Source organism: Sporobolomyces salmoneus (genome assembly GCF_050403485.1).
Source record: "Sporobolomyces salmoneus JCM6883 DNA, S_salmoneus_JCM6883_v1_ctg41, whole genome shotgun sequence".
Lineage (NCBI taxonomy): Eukaryota > Fungi > Basidiomycota > Microbotryomycetes > Sporidiobolales > Sporidiobolaceae > Sporobolomyces > Sporobolomyces salmoneus.
The window spans coordinates 1-18,602 of NW_027481122.1; the positions used below are offsets into that span (position 1 = coordinate 1).

General features: G+C 50.5%; 10 protein-coding genes across 10 annotated transcripts; 4 read left to right on the forward strand and 6 right to left on the reverse strand.

The window, feature by feature from the left end:
- Positions 1 to 669: 669 nt before the first annotated feature.
- On the reverse strand, positions 670 to 1,462 carry JCM6883_000513 (uncharacterized protein; the record flags this gene model as incomplete). The annotated part of the gene is made up of 6 exons (XM_076633575.1): positions 670 to 756; positions 820 to 832; positions 885 to 1,073; positions 1,138 to 1,278; positions 1,348 to 1,393; positions 1,453 to 1,462. 6 exons carry the CDS (start codon positions 1,460 to 1,462, stop codon positions 670 to 672), a joined length of 486 nt encoding a protein of 161 aa, XP_076486386.1.
- A 240-nt stretch (positions 1,463 to 1,702) lies between these two features.
- On the reverse strand, positions 1,703 to 2,176 carry JCM6883_000514 (holo-ACP synthase; the record flags this gene model as incomplete). The annotated part of the gene is made up of 2 exons (XM_076633576.1): positions 1,703 to 1,922; positions 2,001 to 2,176. The coding sequence occupies 2 exons, from the start codon at positions 2,174 to 2,176 to the stop codon at positions 1,703 to 1,705; spliced, it is 396 nt and encodes a 131-aa protein (XP_076486387.1).
- Positions 2,177 to 2,664: 488 nt separating this feature from the next.
- Positions 2,665 to 4,794, reverse strand: JCM6883_000515 (uncharacterized protein; the record flags this gene model as incomplete). The annotated part of the gene is made up of 9 exons (XM_076633577.1): positions 2,665 to 2,840; positions 2,909 to 3,005; positions 3,068 to 3,127; positions 3,195 to 3,372; positions 3,434 to 3,874; positions 3,936 to 4,133; positions 4,203 to 4,362; positions 4,428 to 4,565; positions 4,644 to 4,794. 9 exons carry the CDS (start codon positions 4,792 to 4,794, stop codon positions 2,665 to 2,667), a joined length of 1,599 nt encoding a protein of 532 aa, XP_076486388.1.
- Positions 4,795 to 6,270: 1,476 nt separating this feature from the next.
- On the forward strand, positions 6,271 to 7,692 carry TRM7 (tRNA methyltransferase TRM7; the record flags this gene model as incomplete). The annotated part of the gene is made up of 8 exons (XM_076633578.1): positions 6,271 to 6,427; positions 6,493 to 6,596; positions 6,668 to 6,791; positions 6,856 to 6,908; positions 6,966 to 7,122; positions 7,188 to 7,401; positions 7,472 to 7,579; positions 7,653 to 7,692. The coding sequence occupies 8 exons, from the start codon at positions 6,271 to 6,273 to the stop codon at positions 7,690 to 7,692; spliced, it is 957 nt and encodes a 318-aa protein (XP_076486389.1).
- A 460-nt stretch (positions 7,693 to 8,152) lies between these two features.
- On the reverse strand, positions 8,153 to 10,994 carry JCM6883_000517 (uncharacterized protein; the record flags this gene model as incomplete). The annotated part of the gene is made up of 9 exons (XM_076633579.1): positions 8,153 to 8,199; positions 8,272 to 8,310; positions 8,380 to 8,543; positions 8,614 to 8,643; positions 8,711 to 9,296; positions 9,365 to 9,522; positions 9,587 to 9,629; positions 9,704 to 10,376; positions 10,440 to 10,994. The coding sequence occupies 9 exons, from the start codon at positions 10,992 to 10,994 to the stop codon at positions 8,153 to 8,155; spliced, it is 2,295 nt and encodes a 764-aa protein (XP_076486390.1).
- A 258-nt stretch (positions 10,995 to 11,252) lies between these two features.
- OPI10 (Opi10p) lies at positions 11,253 to 12,252 on the forward strand (the record flags this gene model as incomplete). The annotated part of the gene is made up of 6 exons (XM_076633580.1): positions 11,253 to 11,274; positions 11,336 to 11,345; positions 11,422 to 11,522; positions 11,592 to 11,637; positions 11,716 to 11,742; positions 11,805 to 12,252. 6 exons carry the CDS (start codon positions 11,253 to 11,255, stop codon positions 12,250 to 12,252), a joined length of 654 nt encoding a protein of 217 aa, XP_076486391.1.
- A 281-nt stretch (positions 12,253 to 12,533) lies between these two features.
- On the reverse strand, positions 12,534 to 13,019 carry BOL3 (Bol3p; the record flags this gene model as incomplete). The annotated part of the gene is made up of 3 exons (XM_076633581.1): positions 12,534 to 12,557; positions 12,622 to 12,749; positions 12,824 to 13,019. 3 exons carry the CDS (start codon positions 13,017 to 13,019, stop codon positions 12,534 to 12,536), a joined length of 348 nt encoding a protein of 115 aa, XP_076486392.1.
- A 134-nt stretch (positions 13,020 to 13,153) lies between these two features.
- Positions 13,154 to 15,214, forward strand: COX15 (Cox15p; the record flags this gene model as incomplete). Its single annotated transcript, XM_076633582.1, has 5 exons — positions 13,154 to 13,390; positions 13,599 to 13,981; positions 14,062 to 14,558; positions 14,648 to 14,835; positions 14,903 to 15,214. 5 exons carry the CDS (start codon positions 13,154 to 13,156, stop codon positions 15,212 to 15,214), a joined length of 1,617 nt encoding a protein of 538 aa, XP_076486393.1.
- A 225-nt stretch (positions 15,215 to 15,439) lies between these two features.
- JCM6883_000521 (uncharacterized protein) lies at positions 15,440 to 17,516 on the forward strand (the record flags this gene model as incomplete). Its single annotated transcript, XM_076633583.1, has 4 exons — positions 15,440 to 15,806; positions 15,925 to 17,036; positions 17,096 to 17,369; positions 17,428 to 17,516. 4 exons carry the CDS (start codon positions 15,440 to 15,442, stop codon positions 17,514 to 17,516), a joined length of 1,842 nt encoding a protein of 613 aa, XP_076486394.1.
- A 141-nt stretch (positions 17,517 to 17,657) lies between these two features.
- JCM6883_000522 (uncharacterized protein) lies at positions 17,658 to 18,264 on the reverse strand (the record flags this gene model as incomplete). Its single annotated transcript, XM_076633584.1, has 3 exons — positions 17,658 to 17,876; positions 17,943 to 18,043; positions 18,123 to 18,264. 3 exons carry the CDS (start codon positions 18,262 to 18,264, stop codon positions 17,658 to 17,660), a joined length of 462 nt encoding a protein of 153 aa, XP_076486395.1.
- Between the last annotated feature and the right edge of the window lie 338 nt (positions 18,265 to 18,602).

Sequence of the window (18,602 nt, forward strand, 5' to 3'; positions counted from 1 at the left end):
GAACGAGCGATGTCAAGAGTCACTCGATCATTCTCGTCAAACAGAGTCGAGATCTCGCACTTGGAAGCGAAAAAGAAAACTGAGTCAGAGTCAATCTAACCTCGATCAAGTCACTCTCTCGTCGAGTGCTACTCGCCCTCGAACTGCCACTGTTCCAAGTCGCTTTACGATGTTCAAGAGTCGTGAGAATGCAATTAGTTGAGAATCAGCTCGAACCTTTTCGTTTCTCCAACTCTGAGCCAAGTTCTGCTCAGCTGACCCAATGCATACTCAGACTGTCTCTCAATCACCTCGAGCTTGCCCTGACCTCGAACGAGCGATGTCAAGAGTCACTCGATCATTCTCGTCAAACAGAGTCGAGATCTCGCACTTGGAAGCGAAAAAGAAAACTGAGTCAGAGTCAATCTAACCTCGATCAAGTCACTCTCTCGTCGAGTCGAACTCTATACACGTCGTCCAGCGTCAGATAGAACCTTGCCAACCGTGCCTAAAGCGCGACGTTTCGCATTCTGCCGATTCACCTTTCTCCTCCGCACGTAATCGCCAACACAAACACGGTCGAGACCAGAAGAGACGGCGCAAATACAAAGAGCGAATCGTTACAGATGCAGCCAGACGAAAAAAGCGAAAGATCATTGATACTATAACTCCTCGAGTTTGGTTTTCGGTTTATGCAAGATCGATACCGTTCGAAGTGAGGTATTGAGTGAAAGGAGCAGAGAATTGAGGATTGACGGCTTGCATGAGAGCCGGTAACTGACGAATTAAACGAGAAAAAATCAGTTCGAGTTTCTTGCCTGAAGACGGTCCATGACTCACTTTTCCGGGTTGACTAGCCGAGACCGCTTGTAATCCCTTCGCTAATTATTCCTTCGGGTCCTTACACCCATGCAACCGGATCTTCTTTCGGTTTCTCACTCGCACCCAATTTCGAGAAAGGCGCTTGATATCCTAATCCAGCGGCGACTTCATCGAGATCGGCGATTTCAATCTCTTCATCTGCTGCGGAAGTAGTCTTGGAGATTGCGAGAGGGAGAATGAGGAGTTTGAGAAGCGATTCCATCGTTGCTGACCTGTAAGATGATTACGGACCTCAACCTGGTGAACTCGGCAGGAGATTGAAGCGTAACGACGTACCAGACTCGAACATGAGGTTCGTTGAGCATCTTTGAGCTACGAGTGAGGAGATACGTCAAGCCGACCACGACGAGTTTTCGATCTTTCGTCGGAACCTTCTGAGCTTCAGGCAAAAGCACGGGCAAGACTTGGGCGAAGAGTCTATTCCCACACACACACGCGCGATCAGCACGAGTCACTCGTGAAGGAGGAAGAGAGGTGCAGGCTTACCCAGGTTGAGGTTGAACGCCATCGAACGTTCCGGTCGCCCTATCCACTATTCTCCGGTGTCAGATCCGCGCCAAATCCATTCTGAGGGCACGAGTATGTCGATACCGTCATCCATGTCGAAGTGTCGCTAGAGCGATCAATCTCCGTCGGCAATGTCACGGATTGCTGCCCTGCGAATGTCGAGATCGATGTCGAGACTGGCCCGAGGTTGTTCTGCGAGTCGAACGAATGTTACGTTCATCGAGGCAGCGCATTGTGGCGCGGGGGGAGTGGCAAGAATTACGCATCAGCCTCAAGCTCAGGGCTGAACGAAGGTGGGGACGACGTACCTCGTTTGGTCCGAAAGTCTCTCCTCTCATCCTTGCTCTACGACGACGTAAGCAATCATCATGTCTCCATCGTGGCTGACACTGAGGTGCATTCGCAAGTCGTTTGAGGCCGTATCGAGTGTTTCGAGAAAGGCGGGAGAGAAGTCGATCCGGGGTTTCTTGTCTTGCTTCGTTACGACGAGATCTTTCCAGGTAAGTTTCATGTGCGGATATAGAGCCTTGTAGGCGGCTTCTTTAGCTGTCCATCTATCGCGATTGATCAGGGGAGAATGATGAGAAAAGGTTGAGTGATCTAATTCAGCGGAATCGGTACGAGGAGCTTACCGTAGGGCCAGATAGCGTTCCATGACTACACTGTTCTCTTGCAAGCAACTCTGTTCCCATTCAAGTAGCTCGGGTCGGGAGAGAATCTTCGAGGCGAATTGATGAGGTTGTCGTCGAGCGAGGAGAGACCGTAAGCGCGCGAGATGCAGTAAGTCGACTCCTATACCGACTATCATCGCGGTGAGCCACTCTTGTCGGTGATTGCTGAGGTCGGCGGAGAGTAGGAGCCGAAAGGAGATCGAACTCACTTCTCTCCTTTTCACTTCTCGCCAACGAGAGTGTACACCAGCCGAATACCGACAAGGTCAATACGAAGAGTCGTTCAGAGATCCGGCACCCTACCGAAACCTAACCCTCGACCTCGATCATTGCCGACTAGTCACTTCTCGTCCGATCCTCGCGCTGCTCTATCTCTCAACCTTGTCAACCTACGAAAGGGAGCGAGAACGAGAAAAGACAGTGTGCTTTCGAGGTAAGGACAGGCGTAATCATTAGAAGGTACAGAAGGAACGAATGAAAGATGGAACCCAAAAATATTGCTAAAACAAACCCGAACGACTAAGGTACTAAAGAAGGGAGTCAACTGCGAGGCGAAGAGAGGGTCGACAAGAAGTCTGCGACGAGACGAGAGAAGGCAGACAAGAAGTCTTCTATAGGATTAGGCTTAGGCGGACTCCTTGACGTTTTGAACGAAATGGTCTTGATCTTCTCCCGACAGTTCTTCGAGCGACTTTCCCTTGGTTTCGGGCAGAAGTAAAGTTGAGAAGATACCGGTAAGCATGAAGAGGGCGAAGATCTCGAGGATGTGGGGGACAAAGGCCGACTTTCCTCCGCGATCCTCTGAGTTTTCGAAAACAGCTTCGATCAGCGTCTTGCAAAATCGCCGGGATCAAGAGATGGATACATACTAAGCTTAAAAGTGAAGAGCTGAGCCACGATCGCACCCAACTTCCCACTCGCAGCGGAGATACCATGAGCGGTGGATCGGTAACGAGTAGGGAAAACCTAAGAGGAAAAGACGAAAAGGTGAGCGGCATTTCTCCTGCTCGACGCTGAACGTGACTCACCTCTCCAGGTATAACGAAGGTGGTAGTGTTAGGTCCGAAGTTTTGCATGAAGTTGGTCAACTATTGAAAAAGAGGGGACAAAGGTCAATTCTCGATCCAAACTCGACGACGATAGGAGACAACTTACGCAGTAGAGGAAGACGAAAGCTCCGACAGCGTTATCCTTGAGAGCGTGGTATCCGAAACCCATGCAGCAGAGGAGGATGGTGAGCATGACGAAACCGAAAAGTTGAAGAGGTTTCCTTCCGACTTTGTCGATAAGGAGGAAAGCACCCCAGAACCCGGGGATGAGACCCGCGACGATGCTGCAATTTAGAGTGAGAGTCAGAGGTCGGATCAGGAGAAGAAAGTTCGACGCAAACTCACATGATGAGGTTACCGACGGAAAGGTTGAAGAGGGAGTGGTACCGGATTTCTTGAGGAGTACCAGTCGTGACAGATCCGTAACCGATAGCAGCGAGGATGATCGACGAGTTGAGTCCGAGACCGTAGAAGGCGACGTCGAGAGCGAACCAAGACCAGGCGGTACCGAGAAGGACTTTTCCGTTTTCCCATTTACCAAAGTGACGACGGAAGTCAGCCCAAGAAGCCTTGGGAGCACCGACGTGTTGAATGGTCGGCTCAGCGTCGGTAACGTATCCTCCAGACGAAAGGAAAGCATCAACGTCCGAGGTAGCTTGCTTGATGTTGCGTTCGACGTCCATAGTGTAGCGAGGGGTTTCGGGAAGGGTGAGACGGAAGTAGAGGGCGACAGCACCGGGAACAGCACCGAGACCGATTAAGAGACGCCAGGTGAAGTCGAGGTGACTGAAAATGAAAGAGTCAGTCCTCCTGTCTCACTGCTAGTAGTCACGCGAGACAGACTCACTGAGCGTAGTTGACGGGATCGTTGAGGATTTGCTTCTTGAAAGCGGCGAGAACCGAGATCGAAACAATCGCAGCAGCGAATTGACCCCAACCTTGCGACCAGAATGTAGCGACCATCATGCGACCACGAATGCGAGTCGCGGCGAATTCAGAAGTGATGACAGCCGAGGTAGGGTAGTCTCCTCCGATTCCGATACCCCTAAAGAAAGAGAAAAATAAGATTGAGCTCGAATGCTCTTCGATGCGAAATCGACGAGGAAAGACTCACATGATGAAACGCCACATGACGAGGACACCGATGATCGAGACAGCAGGACCGTGACCAGCGACAGCTTGACCGAGAGTAGCGATGATGATGATCATGAGCTCGACTCCGTACATTCGTTTACGACCGATCTTGTCCGCCAAGTAACCGAAGAGGAGTTGACCTGTCAAGTATGGGACGTTAGCTGATAGCTCGCAGCTGGACAACAGGCAATGGAAGAAGACGTACCGATGAAAGTGCCCACGGGAGTCGCGATTTTAAGCCCCAAGTCCTGGTTTGCAGTGAGAGCTCCTTTGTGCGAACCCATGTTGTAGACGTATCCGATCATACCAACGGCCAAGTTGATGGCAAAGATATCGTAGGCATCTAATGCACAGAGTCAAAACGAGTCAGCAAAAGAGTCTTGAAGCGAAACTTTTTTGTAACGATGAGATGAAAGCTCACCAGTGAAGAATCCAACACCAGCGACGGCGCAAGCCTTAACGTGGAACCAGGAGAACTTTGCGTTGTCGATTTCAGCGAGTGCTGCTCGACGTTTCGCGTTGAGGTCGAGGACGACGTCGGAAGTAGAGGAAGACTTTTCGTTGAATGACATGGTCGAGCTTCGATAAAGAGTCGAGGAGTCGCGAAGGAGAGCGGGTCCGTGAAGGGCACAAAGAAAGAGGAGAAGAGAACGACGGGCGTTGTTCGAGCTGTTCCGTCTCTTTCTTCAGATCTGGAATCTCCTCGTTGCACGCGGAGACCGAAATAGCATCGGGAGAAAAAGCCAAGCACGTTTGTTCCAAATTTTCCGCGCACGTTTCACTCGATTTTCCAAGATCTCCGACCAGCTCACCCGCTTGGACCTTTTCTTGGGTGTTCGCTGCTACCTTGCGACCGTTCCGTCTACGATAGAGCTCTCACGCTGTATCTCACTCGCTTCGACGCGGTCAAAAGGACAACTACGAGTTGAAACTTTTACGAACGTGCAAGCGCTGTCTCCGCGAAAAACGAATTCGATCGTGTCCTCACTCGTATTGAAATTCGCCTCAAACGTTTTCGCGCAAAGCTTATCGTACGCTACTGGATATGGTATTGGTATTGGTCGACTTTCTCAGTCGGAAACTCGGAGGTGTCGCAGATGCGAGATCGGCTTTTTGAAGCATCGAGACTATTGCTATCGACGTTGCCGGTTACCCTAGCGTAGTCCTAGTGTGTCTCACGATTGATTGCGATAGCTGTCTAGGCGTGAGACCCAAGTCGAGACACTTCGAGTTTCGAGAAATTTGCGCACAGGACAGAAAACGTTCGCTTTGTCGCACTCTCCACACTCACAGCCATACGGTGTATCATCATGAACGTGACGACTGGCTCGAGAGCTGATGAGAGCGCAATTCACCATTGACAGGGAGGCTATTTCGCTTACGAAGGGTCGAACGAAACGAAATTGCGAGTCACGACTCGTCAGAAAAGTCCCCGAGAGAACATTCAGGTGTAGCGAATTTAAAGGTGGAATCGAACGCTTTGACTCGTACTGTCTCCTCGACCTGGAGTGCATGAGGAGAAGCAAAAGGAATAGCTCGACCGGCGAAACGGCAAAAGGTAATCGCCCAATGTGGGGCTCGAACCCACGACCACCAGATTAAGAGTCTGGTGCTCTACCGACTGAGCTAACCGGGCTTAACTCGATGTGAAGCCAGCCAACATTTGCAGTTTGATAAGCTTGTCAGATTAGGCATACGATTTCTCTTTGCCTTTTGTCTGCTCAGAACGGGATGACCTCTGCAGATTGAGGCAAGAAACGAATCCGAACGGGCTTCGTAGAGCAAGTGCGACGAGCCGAAGCAATAATCGAATTTTGACTTTTTTGGCCAAAGTCCAGACGAAACTTGGCTCAACTTCATTCCCCTTTCGAGATCCTCCGCTTCTTCAGCTCTCAGCTATACAAACAATAACAGAGAACCCAGCCAGCTAGTCAACACAGGTTCCGCCATCTCCAGCAACTCGCTATCCGCCTTCATCAAAATCAAACTTCCCCTTCCTCCTTCAACCCCTCAGAGCTACTCAGGAACGTACAGCCGGCTAGAATAAGATGGGTAAATCTACTGCAGTGAAACGGGACGTCTACTTCCGATCAGCCAAGGAGGATGGATATCGAGCGAGATCTGCCTACAAACTCCTTCAACTCGATGAGCAGTTCGGATTGTTTGAAGGAGTGGAACGATGTGTAGATCTATGTGCTGCTCCAGGTAAGCTTCGGCTGTTACATCGCGAGGAGGATCGACTCAGCTTACCGTCTTCCGTTCTCCGGCAGGTTCCTGGTCTCAAGTCTTGTCGCAAAAGCTGTATACTGTGGAGGAACCTGCAACGGACGACGCGGCCAAAGCAAAGATCGTAGCCGTAGATCTTCAGCCCATGGTCAGTCGAAGTTCCGCGAACAAGGAAGTCTCGAGGCGAGCTGACATACTTCCCGCTCTCTTCGCTACCAGGCCCCTCTACCCGGCGTGATTCAGATTGAAGGAGATATCACAAAGACAGAGACGGCGAACCAGATTATCGATCACTTCAAGGGAAAACGAGCAGACTTGGTCGTTTGCGATGGTGCTCCAGATGGTGAGTCTTCTGTCGTTCACACGTCGCTGCCCTCGTGTCTGATAACTCGTCTTTGCGCTACCAGTAACCGGTCTTCACGATCTCGACGAATTCGTTCAGGCCCAATTGCTTCTCGCTGCGAGTTTCGCCTTTGCCCGATTCGAGCTGAACTCAACTAACGCCCTTCCTCCTTAGGCGCTCAATATCACTCTCGCAGTATTGAGACCCGGAGGAAACTTTGTCGCCAAGATCTTCCGAGGTCGAGACGTCACTCTCCTTTACGATCAACTGAGGTGTTTCTTCGAGCGAGTAACGTGCGCGAAGCCGAGAAGTTCGAGGAATAGTAGTTTAGGTCCGTCTCCCCAATCTCTTCTCTGCTCCAGCTCTCCCTGACTTGAGAACTTGACTCGCTCGCAGAGGCTTTCGTCGTTTGCGAAAAGTTCCGAGAAGGATTCACTCCAGATTTGACGAACCCGCTGCTCGATTTCTCCTACTCGAATACTGCCGTCCCTCCTTCACAATCTCAAGTCGACCAGAAAGCTGCGGATGGAAGATCAGACTCGGAGCAAAAGAACGAAGTAGCTGGTTCGATGAGATTTATCGCTCCGTTCGTTGCTTGTGGGGATCTCAGGTAAGCGGCATCTATGCTTTCTCTCAAAGTCACACCGCTGACTGACTCTGCCCCCGCTCGTCGATGTTAGCGGTTTCGATTCGGAAACACACTATCCTCTGCTGAACAAAGATATTCAAGTCGAACCATTACAACCTCCGACTGCTCCCGCTTACAAAGAGTTCATGGTGCTACGGAGGTGAGCTTCGTTTATACTCTCTGGTACGCGTTGAGCTAGAAGCTGACGAGGTTGTCGATGAGGATCTCGGCAGACAAGGAGTTTTCGACCAGAAGAATCATTCGACAGCGTAGACTCTTTCTGGCTCAATTATCGCTGTTTTACACAACAGAATTGAGCGCCGTCAGGTCGTACCTCGGAAACTCGCGAGCCTTCGAGAGCTCGACGTCCCGCTAGTGCTTGAGCGATTTGATTCTGAACGAAAGACGAAAGCGCAACGTCCACGGGAACTCGGTCCGCCTCGTCTCGTCTCTTCTGCATCTCCGACCGCTGTAAGGCCTTGTTTGTGCCGAGTGAGTGGCAGCTGGACTCGCCTTGAACCCCCGATCAAGCTTGACAACTCGCTTCGAAGCCTCATCTCCCTATGCTTGGATCGTGTGAGGATAAGCTAAGACAGCCTGGGTATCAATCGAGAACAGATAAAATGCTACACAGAAGAACGATAATGAGAGGTATGCAAAAGAAGAAGAACAGGAGGGAAAATGCGTTGAATCCGTTTGAGAGAGAGAACATGAAAACCAGAAACCGTTACGCTCATTCGAGGCCGGGATGGATGTAATCCATTGATTCTCGATCGTCGGCTATAGTTGCAGGAGAGCGTATCAGCACCCGATCTCATGTCAAGACCGAAAGAGTGAGCGAGAATGTCTTACCTGAAACTCGTGCCCATTCGAGAGTTAACCGGAAGAAATCTATCGGAATCAACGTGAGAGTCAGCTACGAGTCACGAACGGAAGGGAGAAGTCAGAAGTCAGACGTACAAGCTTCCATATCTTCGTACCTCCAAAACCTTTCCGTGTAATCCTTTCCGTTGTCGGCGATCTGTTTCGCGAGATGTTCGTGGTGGTTCTGACCGTCGAGATCTCCCGAGAAGAAAGCCATCACGTCGAAGAGGTCGGTGTAGTCGATTTTGATCGGAATGTAACTAGAGACACCGCGACGAGTTTTCAGCACTCGCCAAACGAGTGAGGACGTAGAGGGATCGGTAGACTCACTGTACCCAAGGTTGTATCCATCCAGCGTACCTAGAAGATTGTCGAAAAGTGAGTTAGCTCGTTCCAGCTCGCGAGAGAGGGAAGAAAGCGAGCTCACCATTCCGGGAAGATTGTACTTTTAAGTACCGCCGAATTCGTCGACAACAGTCTATGAAACCTCCCCGACCAAGCGTTCCCATCCAAATCCAACATGTACTTGTATTCGTTCGCCTCGTTCCATCCGAACGTCCTCTGGAAATCGAACAACTTCCTCACCGCTTCACAACTCCCATCCTCAACCGAACATTGTCCTTCCCGTCCCGTGAAAGCGAAATCGACGTAACGTTCCATGAGATCCTGAGTCGGAACTTGTTTCTCAACGAGGTTTTCAACTCCAATGGGAGTTTCGAGTCCTTCAGTCGAGAATCTCACGTTTTTCGAACCACTAGAGTCTTTCCCCATGAACCATAACCTAACTCTCTGAGAATTTCTCCACCAAGTTCCTCGATCGAACCAAACTCCCGTAGTTGAACCTCGCCAGACGGCTTTGTTGTAAGGTTTCTCTTCCCACGTCGGGTCGTAGGGTTCTCGATCCCAGTATTGTTCGAGGGGAGTGAGAAGGATATCGGAATGGAGGGAAGTTTTCGCGAAGGAGAACAAAGGTCGAAGGATCTGAGGTCGCATTCCGGGCCAACTTGTGAAACCTGCCAGTTCGAGAAGAACTGTTTCAGTCACAGTGCTTGAAAGAGGACTGAAACAGGGTGAAACTGACCGTGCAAGTATTGCCACTCTGGATTCGAGCAAAGGTTCATCGTTTCGACGTGATTCGCGACAAAACTCGGTCCTTTCGGGAGATTGTCGATCTCGAGTCCGTCGTAAGCTCGTCGTAATCGAGAATTGACGGGACACGCCAGAGGGAAACCCCATAGACTATCAAGAGAAGCGAGAGTCAGTTGCGAACGAGAAAAAAACGAGAAAAGAAAGAAGTTCTCACGCAGCGTCTTCATCAACTTCTTCATATTCGTCTTCCGTCAAAACTGGAAGTCGCAAATGCTGCAAATCAGTAACGTTTCAATGACGCAAAACTGACAAGGCTCGAGAGACGACTCACGTTTTCCCTTTCTCGCCGCATCCAAATGTCTCTTCCTACTCTTCTCATCCATCATTACACTCGGTCCATCATGGGCCGCCATCGTAATATTGACTCCCTCAAAACCCTTCTTCCCATCTCTCCTCTTTCCTCCTTTCACGTATTTCGCCCAACGTTTCATCAATTTCTTCTGATCTTTCGCTCTCCCGTCCCCCGCATGAGCTCCTACAATCTCAACTTCCCCATCCCCTCCATCCTCTCCATTGATCAACATCGTAAACGTACTCGCATCCCCTTGGAGTTTCTCGGCTCTCGATCGAATGACGGAGGGAGGGAGACTCCAAAACATTTCAACGTCTCGAAACGTCTGATCGAACTCGTCGATGAGGACTACTTTGTTGTCTTGTGCGAACTTGAACCATTGATCGAACCCTTTTGGGGGGTTCCGACCATTGAAACGGCGTTTGTATTCGATGACGGCGGAACGGAGATCCTGGGATTGTCGAGAGAGCTTGGAGGTCCAGGCGAGAGAAGAGTTGAGGATCAATTCGTGGATTGGGTGTCGGAGGGAGGAAGATTCAGAGGAAGGGTACAGAGATGATGGGGAGAGGAATAAGTGACCGGAGGAGTGAAGAGTGTAGTTTGGAGATGAGGAAGGGGAAGTCGAACTCGTTGTCCAATGACCACCGAATGACTACACAAGCAACGGTTCAATTCAGCTTTCGCGCGAGAGAGATAGGGGAAAGAGGGAGCTCACTTTGAGAGAAGTCATTGCACTTCTTCCCATTTTATCGTATTCCTTGCCTCCTCCCGCATTTATCGCCGCAGAAAACACTATCCCAAACACAAACACCGGTACCAACACTAACGGATGTATTCTCGTTCTACTCGTCGCTAGACTCGTTAACCATCCCGTCGGACTCGAAGAATTACTCGTCGTTCTCCTTCTCGACGGAGAATGAGAGTGAGAGGTCGGGGATGCGGGAGGGGAAGAGGAGGATGGTCTATCATCGGAGAGGAGAGGGAGATGGACGGAAGAGGAATCATTCGAATGGGAAATGAGGAAACGAGATGAAGTTGGAGAACGTTGAGATGGTGGGAATGCGATCGGTAATTTCTCTCCTGCGAAGTAATCTCCTCCTCCTCCTCCATTGCCTGTGTTCGGCGATAACTTTGGTCCATTCTGCATGCTGCGAGAGATGGGAGGGAATCGAGATGAAGAGGGAGAAGGACTCGAAGGTGAATCTTGATCAGTCGTTTCGATAGTGAAGGAAGGAGTGTTGGGAGGTTGATAAGCTGCTCGATGTTGCATCTCAATACATCCGGCGTCGTCGATAACAGCGTGAGAGTGATCGAGAGAACGGGAAATCCGGATCAAACGCGTTCAACTCGAGAGAATAGGCGTGGACGAGCTGACGAAGGTATAGAACCGACCGGACGCGTTCTAGTTGAGTAGTCGTGAGTAGGAGTCGATATCAAGGAGTGAAGGGAAACAAAGACGAGCTCATTCTCTCACGCGAATTCCGATCGAAAGTCTCGGTCCTTTCCTCTCTTTCCCACTTCGATTACAATGTTTGCATTCGTCGTACCAGGTCAGTTCTATCCTCTCTTTCCAGGCTGCACTTCACTGACCTCGTCGTTCCGTCCCTGCAGGTCGATTAGTGTGAGCCCCGTCCCCTGCCCTCCCTCGTACCTCCTGCTCGTTCGCGATCTAATTCAGCTCGACACTTGCAAGCTAGACAACAAACTATCCAAGATCCTTCGTCGCCGAAACGATTCCTCGCTCAAATTGATCAAGTTTTCGAGTTGAATCATATCACGGTTTTCTTAAGCGGGCAAGGTACGCACCTCTCCTACTCAGTCTAGTATCGTAGTAGATAGCGGACTGGATCATAGAGTTGCGGCACAGCGCCGTTTCCGGAGGGCTATGGAGCGACTGTACATCTGGAAATTCCGTGAGTTTCTCTCCGCTTCTCTCTTCCTTTGGGTACTAGTTACTAGAGAGGCTAATACTATACCATGACCGACTACAGTGGTAAAGGCTTCCAACTAATAGGCGGGTACGAGCTCTCCCCATCCCTTCTCCCTCTTTCTCAAAGCTCAAACTGAATCCCTTCTTCAGGCTATCAAACGATAAACCATCGGCAATCTTCCGACTCCGCGGTACCACAATCCCCTCCGTCTCCACGACCCAATTCACCTCTACCGGCGGTAACCCCAACGTCGCAACCCTCGGAATCCTGTGCGAACCACTCGCCTCAATCGCAACTCAATTATCCAACCTCCCTCCTTCTTCTTCCTCCTCTACTGCACTCGTTCCTTCTTCCTCCTCCTCCTCCTCCTCATCCGGAGCAGGCGTAGGAACAATAGGAGGGGAACAAGCCGTTAAACTCGCTCAATTGATCGGGAAAAACCTCTTCAATGCCGTAGCTGGGTTCGTGAAACCCTTACCGGGGACAGAGGGAGGTGGGGAAGGGTGGATAGAGTTTGGACAGGTAGAGAATTGGTACAGGAATTTCGAGAGGAAATTGAGAACGATGGGAGTTGGGTTCTTGACCCAATCCGATTAAGGGAGACCGGGGAGGAAGGACAGGGTGAGAGGAGGAAAGGAGAGGGGCTGTATATAGGGAGGAGTCGGCAGGAGCTTGTTGGAATAACCTATAATGTTTTTTCGATTCTGCGATCTTTGTCAATGCGACGTCTGTTGCCCACCGCGACTCTTCCGCCCGTCCCTGCTACGTATGAAGCCTTGCTCTTTGTAGTCCAGCTCATCGCTCTCGCGCAGCAGAGGATGCGTCAAGTCAAGAGATGTTACAACAATGATCCGGAACTTTATTCAACTCTTCTACCATTATTGAGGAGCGCTCGTCTTCAACTGCATCGCACCATCGCCTGCATCAGCACCATATCTCCTATCAGGAAAGTGAAGCGTTACTCACCTGTAGTCCATGCATCCCTTTAATCTCATCCTTCAACACTTGATTCACGATCCTATGCTGTTTGATCGTGTTCAACCCCCTAAAGCTCTCATGCTCGATTTGAATCGCATAGAATGAACCACAACCGCCTAGATGCCCTCTCACCCAATCCTCTATCAGCTGCTGCAGAGAAGGGAGAGAGGGACAAGGGAGAGAAACGAACCGGAAACATCTTGAACTTTGACAGATGCGCCAGATAGGGATTCCTCGAGTTTAGATTTCAGGAGTTGTTCGCCGTCGGAAAGGCTGGGAGACTCAGAGGAGGAGGAAGTCGAGAGGCGAGGAAGCGAGGTCGAAATGAAACGACGGGGAGTTGAGCGGAGTAGCGAAGTCGATTCATGGAACAGTGTTCGTAGCATGGTGTGCTAGAGGTATGGAATCGGAAATAGAGCGGATCGAACCGAGAGAGAAGTTTCAAGAGAATCTCTCCGCGATCTCGAAGTTCCTTTCCTTCCTCCCACCACTCTCAGATCGAATCGACACTCATACAGAGATGCCACCGAAAGGCCTGGCTACCCTCTTAGCCCCACTCCTCGGACAAGCCGGAACGAAGACGGTGGGAAAGGAATTCGGAAACTTGCGATTCGTCCTTCCGGCATCGAATAGGACATTCACTACGGGAGCTGCGCGGAGTGCAGTGTTATTGGATAGGAGTGCGTTGAGAGGTGTATGGATGAGACAGAGGGAATTGATGGGAACGAGGAGGTCGTTCTCGGATCTGAGGTCGACAGTGAGTCTCGTTTGTCTCTTTCCTGCTGTGCAGATACGGTTGCTCCCTCTTGGCGAGCAGCTGGTATAAGGCTGGGAGATCAGAGACGGGATCATCGTGAGCCGGGAGGAGCTTGTTCGAGCCTCGTTTTGTGGCAATTAAAATCCGAGCACTGTTTCCCTCTGGATCGATGCAGCGATTGACTCTCCTTTTCTTTTATCCCCCGTAGAATCTCCTATCGACACTACGGACACGACCTTTCAATTCCCCCTCTTCCTCCCCTGTAGCTCAGGTGCATTCGCGCATCCGTCTCCTCTCTACCGCATCCATCACTCCCGGTTCGACTTCTTCCCACTCCACAACCTCTTCCTCGTCCTCATCATCCACCAACTCTGATCTCCCTCGTCTGACAACTCCCCTCGTCTCGAAGTATCTCTTCGTCGTCGCCGGAATGGTATTCCTCATCGTAATCGTCGGAGGAATGACTCGTCTAACCGAATCAGGTCTATCAATCACGGAATGGAACGTTATTTCAGGCATGAGATTACCTTTAACCGGGGAAGAATGGGAGAAAGAGTTTGAGAAATATCGTCAAACTCCTGAATGGAAAATGTAAATACCGTCCTCTGTGCTCCCTTCTCTCCTCGCTCGAATCCGCGGCCGCTGACGGAGGCTTTTGAACGATTGAACAGTAATAATCAGCACATCACTCTATCGGACTTTAAACGAATCTACATGTGGGAATGGTCCCATCGCATGCTCGGACGTCTCATCGGTCTAACCTTCCTCCTCCCCCTCCCCTACTTTCTCTACCGACGTCAACTCTCCCGCACTGCCCTCCTTCCCTTACTCGGCATCGGTTCCCTCATCGGTGGTCAAGGTGCTTTAGGTTGGTACATGGTCAAGAGTGGACTCGATGCCGAATCAGTAGAAGATTTAGGAGGAGTTCCGAGAGTTAGTCAGTATAGATTGGCGGCGCATTTGGGGATGGCTTTCTGTGTGTTCGCACTTTGTTTGAGAATGGGGTTGGGAGTGAAGAGGGATTGGCAGGTCGCGAGGCTGGGACAGGGGGTTAGTAAGATGAACGGAGTGGGAGAGAGCTTGAGAGTGTTGGAGGGTACAACGGCGGGAAGATTAAGGGTAGCCGTGACGGCGTTGAGTGGATTGGTCTTCTTGACTGCGTTCTCAGGTGAGCCATCTCACTTCGTTTCACCTTTCTTTCTTTGGTTACGAAGAATTGCTCATTCTCTCTCTCTCTCTCTCTCTCCTGTTTCATAGGTGCTTTCGTTGCTGGACTTGACGCTGGATTGATCTATAACGAATGGCCCACGATGGGAGATGGATTCTCTCCCGGAATGGGAGAACTCTACAAAGATTTCTACGCGAGAAAGGAAGACAAGAGTGATAAATGGTGGAGAAACATGTTTGAGAACCCTACTACCGCTCAATTCGATCATCGAATGCTCGTAAGTCTCTCGTCACACTATCTCTCTCGGCAGACGTGTTATTGACTCGTCGTTTGCGTTCTCGTAGGCTTATACGACTTTCCTCTCGATCGTGACACTCTTCGGGGTAACTCGTCGACCTTCGATCCGTAATCAACTCCCACCTCTTACGAACCGACTCATCAAAGCCTCTCTTCACATGTCGCTTCTCCAAGTCGCGCTAGGAATCTCGACTCTGTTGTACCTCGTCCCGACTCATTTAGCCGCGACTCATCAAGCGGGTAGCTTGGTCCTCTTGACATTAGTGTTGGGAGTTGGGGCTAGTTTGAGGAGACCTGGAAAGGTTGCGAGAGAGGTTTTAAGGATCAAAGCGATCAAGGAGAAAGCTGCGAAACTATAGAAGGGGAAGGATTTCTAGTCATTCTTTTTTTTTTTTTTGTACTACAATCGTTGTTCAGCTTGCAAGGTTATCTCCTCTCTTCTCTCTCTCTCTATACACGCTCGAGTTAAGGGAGAGAGGAGAGAGCGCGAGTGGTGAGTTTCTCGAGTTTTTCCCTCTTTCTTTTCCCCACCTCTCTCCCTCTTTCCCTTCCCTCGCATTCACCTCGACTATCTCGGTTCAACTATGTCGGATCCACGCTACCCATCGACTCATCCACTCTCTCGTCGCTCTCCATCGACCGCCTCATCTCCCTCGAACTCTCGCTCGACTCAGCCTTTGTCCCCTTCCGCACCTTCCCTCTCTCCCCCAATGATCAACTACCGACCTCTCGTCTCTGCCCTGAACGCGATCTCCACCCAATCGAACAATGAACGCTCAGAAGGTTCGCCCACGACTCCCCTTTTACCACTTCCTTCGCTTCGACGACCTTCGAACGACCTTGGATCCTCCTCCTCCATCACTAGCACTCCTCCCACTGCTACCACCGAGTCCCCGTCGACGGGTGGAACCGAAGGAGATCTCAAGAGTCCCACTCTTACCTCTGAATCGAGTAAGCTCAAACCCCTCTCTTCCTCTCCCTTGTCTCTCCTCCTCCGTCGGACTTTCCGCTCTCATCGATTCTCAGTGACTAACCCCCTCTTCCCTCATTCGTTCTCACTCACGAACAGCTCCAACCTCTCCTTCGACTCCAACTAGTCCGACGAATCGTCCTGTGAAAGTCAAGAAACCTTATTCGATTCACGCACCACCGGATTACAAACCTCCTCCTCCTACGAACCCTTACAAGTTCATGAAGACGAAAGCTTCTTCTTCTTCCCTCTCTACTTCAACTCCAAAGACTATCGCAGAGGAGGAAGAAGAAACCCCAAAGGAGGAGGAAAAGAAGAAACCGATTGGACTAGGACTCTCATTCGACAAAGGAACTCAAGCTGAACCGCAGGAGAAGGAGAAGGAGGTTGCATCGTCGTCTGCTTCACCGGAGGTTCCGAGATTCCCAGGGAGTTTCCCACCTTCGAGATCTGCGACGTTGAGTCCGACGACGTTCGATCTACTCTCGGACGAATCGGATGGGTTACCAGTTCCTTTGACTCCGAGCTCTCCGTCGACGATGACCATGACGATGGCGATGAATGCGAAGAAGGAGGAGGGGAAGGTAGGCAAGGGGGAAATGGAGAATTTGATTGATTTCGAGTCGGAATCGAAAACTGCAGGAGGAGGAGGACAACCTCTCGCCTCGACTACGACTACGACTATCGCTCAAGACGACGACAAGAAGAAGAACAAGTTGGAGGAGGGAGTTAGTCTCGCGGATAGATGGCAACGTTTAGCGAATGAGAAAGGGATCGCTTACGAAAGGAAGGGAACGGAAGGTGGAAACCATCAAATCTGTGGAGAGATCGTTCAGGAGATTCGACTACTTGAAGCCGAAGTTTCTCGACTCGAGGGAGAGAAAAAGGAGAAGGAAGTGGAATTCGAGAGGGAGAAAAGTGAGAAGGAACAATTGAAGGCGGAGAATGAGGGATTAAAGGCAAGGATCGTTGAGTTCGAAGAAGAAGCTCAACGTACTCGGGAGTCACTCAAACTCGAAAGTACCGCCACGGACAAGGTCGAATCGAAGGAATCCTCGTCGAACGAGCTCAATTTCGTCCGATTCCGTACTCGACAAGAACTGCTCGATTTGGGTACTTCACCTCTTGTCAAACAATGCGAAGACGTTTACGTCGAAGGGTTCTTACCGAGTCAATGCGATAAACGAAACATCGAGTCGTATCCCAAATCCGTCAGTTCTTTTTGTCTCTTCTTTTCGATTTGGATCGCTAAGCCCGTTCTATCTCGCAGGTCAATACGACGCGAGTCTCTGCTCCACGAAACAACGATTCAAACCATCACTTCTACCCAACTCACCACAACGGAGGAGATCGCGAACGAGGACATCGCGAACGAGGTGAACGACACGGCGGAGGAGGAGGAGGAGGAGACCCGAGTTGGAGAGCCCCGAAACTCGAATCTCTCGAAATCGAATCTCTACAATACATGAACGAGAAACTCCGTCGAGAGCTCAAAGAGACGCAGGAAACGGTCGAGGAATTGATGAAAGAATTGGAGGGGCAAGGTGAGTTCGCGCGCTCGACTCACTTCCGAGAGCGGAGAACTAACTCGCTCTCGAATAGCCGATTTGTCGGGAGTGACTGCGACGGGAGAGGAGAAGGAAGAGTGGAGCGGTAAGGTAGAAGAGGTCAAAGCTGGGGACTCGAAGTAAGGAGGAAAGGGGGAAAGTATCGAAAACTTGATTGGAATTGCTAAAGGAACAAAGTGCTTGTGTAACAATGGATACTGCTTGCTATGGACAACGGAGAAAGAGATGGGGAGAGATGCTATACAACAGGGAGAGAGAGCGAATTTAGGAGTTCATCTTTTGGTTCTCCAACACTTGTCGACCAATACCTCCATCTTTTAACGATTCGTTGATCGCAGATTTAGCCTCTTCAGTTCCACCGAACGCTTTCGAACCAGAAGCGACGTCGCGGTGTTCTTCCGAGAGGTTGGTCAAAGCGTCGTGGGTTTTATGAGGTTCGAAGAGACCTTCACGAGCGAGGCGAGATCGTTCCGCTACCTCCTCCTACAGACGAAATGAGAGTCAGGTATACATGTAGAAGGCAGACGAGGAGACATTAGGGACACGAACCTGATGGCGAGTTGCTTTTCCCCCGAGTCCGTCTTCCATTCCTTGGCCACAGTCGCCTTGAGCCCTGATCTGACGCAGAGTGTTCTCACCGTGCAAACGATCTGCAGAAGAGCAAGAAGTCAACTCTCGTCGTCGTCGTCGAAATTCGACTCGCAACGAGCAAAGCTGAGAAAGACTAACCCCAAACTCCTTCAGCAGGTTTGTTATCGACGAGGGTCGCACCGTGAGCCGCATCGTGTTCGTTCGCTCCTAGGTGTGTCTCTTTGTTGGGGTACGCGATGGACTCGGCGAAGGAAGTGAGTTTCTCAGTGATGGAAGACATGTCGGTTCAGCTTTGAGCGGGGATTTAGATAAGTAGTTGTGAAGCTTGGAAGTATGGAGGAAGGAGAGAAGAGTAGAGAGAGGAAGGAGGTCACTCTATCCGCCACATGTAAATCGACGGATCAGTGATTCCGATCCGAAGATCAGATCTGGAGGGGGAGTCTTGACCTCATTCGAAAGCATCACTCACTAAAACTAATTTGATCGTTCTATTGCTCATTCGAAAGTGCTCATCATTCGAATGTACAGCATGACGAGTTGATACACGTTGCGTCGATTTCGATTGAGCTTGGGCAGTGAGTGATCCACTTCTTCTCGATTTCGTTCGCCAGCTCGAGG